Here is a 3720-nt window from a genome sequence, read left to right as displayed (position 1 = left end):
CCAGCTGATTTCCAATAAAACAATGCATCTACTCATGAAAGACTTCCATCAAGGATGGTCTGGTGTATCCTCACTCATGTCTCCTCCAGCAGCCTCCTCAATCCTCTGAACAGCAATAAGGGAACTGACATGTCTTTCATTACATCAGACTAGAAACGATTTCTGGGTCACCTGAGGAGTGAGGAGACTTGATATAGGGTAATGGGAAGCTTTTGAGAACTTTTAGCCAGATGTTTCTCACAGATTTCAGTCTTTTAAGTCCATTTGTGAAATGTTTGTGTATAATACTGCAATGTATTGAATAAATACAGACATGGAACAATAAGAATCCAGAAATTAAAATTAGACCAAGAAGCAAACGTAATTTTAACGGCTTCAAAAATATGACATGCAAACTGACAAGATGGTGGCGTGCTACATGAACTCTAACCCTTCTGTTCAACAGGGAGAAGGCTTCTCAGACAAGGGGAGACTCAGCTACACTCAACACAGAGACACTGAGGAACCAGAAAACCAGACTCCAAGCCCAGCATACAGAGGTTCAGTGAATGTGGTGTTGAAGGTGTGGAGGTGGATCAGTGTGTTGTCAGAGCAGACTGTGTAGAAGGACACAGTGCCAGAAGGATGGTCCACGTACAATGCTGCTCTGGGAGTGACTGAGGAGAAGGAGAGGCTCGGGTGTGTGCCATCGTGACAGACATAGTAACCACCCTCATCAGAGCATCTCATTCTCCAGGACTGATCGTTCATTCCAAACTCACAGTCTTTACCGCCTCCTTTCCTGCCGATTCCTCCGTAACTCACTGATATATCAACCTCTCCGCTCCACTCGACCTCCCAGTAACAGCGGTCAGTCAGACCAGTACACAGCAGCTGATGACACCGGTCGAACCTGTCTGGATGATCAGGATACGGCTGAACCTCCTCCACATTTGTCACCGTCCTGTTGTTGTCAGACAGTTTGAGCTTGTTGTACACTGTGTTAGGGTCGATTTTGAGTTTACAGGCGTCTGATGGAGAGAACAAGACAACACATCCACAGTTAATGATCCATCATCTGCTGATTGAATGAGTCATGTGACAGTTTGAAGATGGATGAATGTGAGCTGCTCTGTTTTCATGAATCACATTAAAAACACACTTACACTTCCTCAGACCTGGTGTCAACCATATATCTCCAGCAGGCTCCACCCTGAAAGAAGGAGGGGGGGTCAGAGTAGCACTATCTCTTTCACCATGCACACATGGACATTACATGGCTGTCTCTCACACACTGTTGTAAACAGATAAAAGAACAGTCAAACACTGACAAATACACTCGAATGTAGCATCTCAGATGCCCCGTGGTCGTCAGCTTGATGAACCGTTGTTTTTGTTTTTTCCAACAATCATTAGTTAAGTTTTCTGTGATACAGTTCAGGGTTGGGCAGTATCTAATTTTTGATCCCATTAAACCTTCCCCATATTATATCCCACTAAACAGTATTATTGTCGAATGATGACAGTCATTTTGTAGGGAGGCACTGTATTTACCTGCATACGTTCTTAATTTGCTTTTAATATAGTTCCACAATCTACACATACAAAAATGTTTTAAACCAGACCTATGAAATAAAAAGTGGTTAACTTGTTTACAGTAAATGCATTGTCTCCTGGTATATTTTATTACTTTTTACTCCACCATGTTCAGTATACCATCAAGTATTTGACACTTAGTATTACTTGTGAGTTTGCAGCCTTTGAATGTTAAAAGCATAAGCAAACAGCTACAGATAAAACTGATAATGGGTGTGTGTGTCAAATTCAAAGTAGTGTGCAAATGATCATGCATTGACAATAGTTCATCATATTGGCACCAAGAGGCACTTGAAGGGCCCCAAATCAAATTTTGCTTAGGGCCCCATAAAGACTTGGACCAGCGCTGGTACTGACACTTGTAAAACGAGGTATAATATCATTGTAACAGGCAGAGTATTTCGACACCTTTCTAATATCGATAAACCGTGCAACACTAGCGGCCAGAAATAATTATTGCTTGTAAATATGAGACGTCTGTGTCACACGTCTGCAACCTCACAACCTGAAACATGGAAATGAGTTTGATAATGTATGACTCAGCGTTTTGCGCAGGGAACTGCTACGAGGATCAATCAAATTTGTAGAAAAGTTGTGGTGACTGCACAAAGTTGCAAGGTCATTTAGGGGATTGGTTGACTTTGCGTTAACTGTTGCAATCATGACATCATGAAATTCTGGAGGGACTGACTTATGTGCAAACAGGGTAAACTCACAATGCAGGACATTAGAAAGACGACTCTGGTCCTTGACCGACTACACTCATTGTACGTCTTGTACTCTCTCTCTCTTTTCACACTTCAATAGTGAGATCTCAGTGTTAGTCCTCGCAATACCTGAGAGTGTCCAGTTTGCAGCGTGGATCCTTCAGTTGGACAGACATGAGCTTCATTCCTGAGGCTCCTGGATGATTGTAGCTCAGGTCCAGCTCTCTCAGGTAGGAGGGGTTGGAGCTCAGGGCTGAGGCCAGAGAAGCACAGCCTTTCTCTGTGACCAGACAACCTGACAGACTGCACACACACAACATATCAAACAGAAAACCACTGTCAACACCTGGTAGTGTTTTTGTTTGTTTGCATTTTAGTTATTTATTCAGCAACAAAAACAGAAAATGGTTTAAATACACTTAATCAAAGGTCAAAGTCAGTTTATTTATAGAGCACCTTGCATACACAAAGAAATTCAAAGTACTTTACATAATAAAACAGTCACACACATCCCATAAGGAAGACCATAATATAAAATACAAAATGTAGGATCCAGATGTTATAAGTTGTACATTTTGTGACTTATGTTATATGGTAATCGGTTAGGAATGATTATGTTTGAAGTTAATATTTCTTACATTTGTTCAGTTTTATTGTATAAAGGCGCCACCTTGTGGTGACATTAAAGGAGAAGAAGAAGAGAAGAAAAACGTGAGTGTACCATAGTTGTGGAAGGAGATTAGCTTGTAAGTTTTTTGGCTAAAAACAGTCTTTTGACCGTCGTCCTCACGTCAGCGTCACCTTACCTTATGTTTCAAAATGTAATTTTGATGCTGAACAACTTCATTTAAGATACATTTTTGCTGTGTATGAAGAGGATTGTTCATGTTCACCTTGGAGGATTGTTCACGCTCACTTTGGCTAAAGTAAAGTGTTTTCATCTACCCAAGTGGATTCGTGAGTAACTCATTTTGTTGTACTGGATGCACAGTGAACTTGTAATGTGTGGACACGCGTCAAAACAAAGTCAACTATACAGGCAATCAACAGGCTAAAACAAACAGTAGAGATTTAGCCTCTACAACTGGTATGGACCGCAAGCGCCTGCAGAGAGTGGTAAAGACTGTGGAGAAGATCACAAGGACTCCACTGCCCTCTCTGCAGAGCATTTACCACCGCAAGGTGCGTAGGAAAGCTGCCTCCATCCTCAAAGATCCCACCCACCCCCAGCACGGACTGTTCACTTCTCTGCCCTCTGGCTGGAGGATCAGAAGTGTGAAATGCAGGACCACTAGACTGAAAAACTCTTTCTTTCCCTCTGCCATTAGACTCCTAAACAGCTGAGGAGTTTATTACCAGGAAATATGTGATGTACTATTTACATTCTGTTTGCACATGCATAATTGCACATTGGCTGTTGACTGCTGCACATGCTGCT

At 41.9% G+C, this 3720-nt stretch overlaps 1 protein-coding gene across 5 annotated transcripts in view; it reads right to left on the bottom strand.

Moving 5' to 3' along the window:
- Positions 1-442: 442 nt before the first annotated feature.
- LOC109955801 (protein NLRC3-like) overlaps positions 443-3720 on the bottom strand; it is a 25144-nt gene continuing 21866 nt past the window's right edge. For all 5 annotated transcript variants that reach the window (XM_020592293.1, XM_020592294.1, XM_020592295.1 and 2 more), the window contains 3 exons: positions 2412-2585; positions 1146-1192; positions 443-1010 (listed from right to left, as the gene is read on the bottom strand). In XM_020592293.1, the coding sequence (XP_020447949.1) occupies positions 484-1010; positions 1146-1192; positions 2412-2585 (748 nt within the window). In that variant the 3' untranslated portion in view covers positions 443-483. The remainder of the gene's footprint in view (positions 1011-1145; positions 1193-2411; positions 2586-3720) is intronic.

Source organism: Monopterus albus, unplaced genomic scaffold, assembly GCF_001952655.1.
Source record: "Monopterus albus unplaced genomic scaffold, M_albus_1.0 scaffold16.1, whole genome shotgun sequence".
In the NCBI taxonomy this organism is placed as follows: domain Eukaryota; kingdom Metazoa; phylum Chordata; class Actinopteri; order Synbranchiformes; family Synbranchidae; genus Monopterus; species Monopterus albus.
This window is presented reverse-complemented; position numbering and strand designations above follow the sequence as displayed.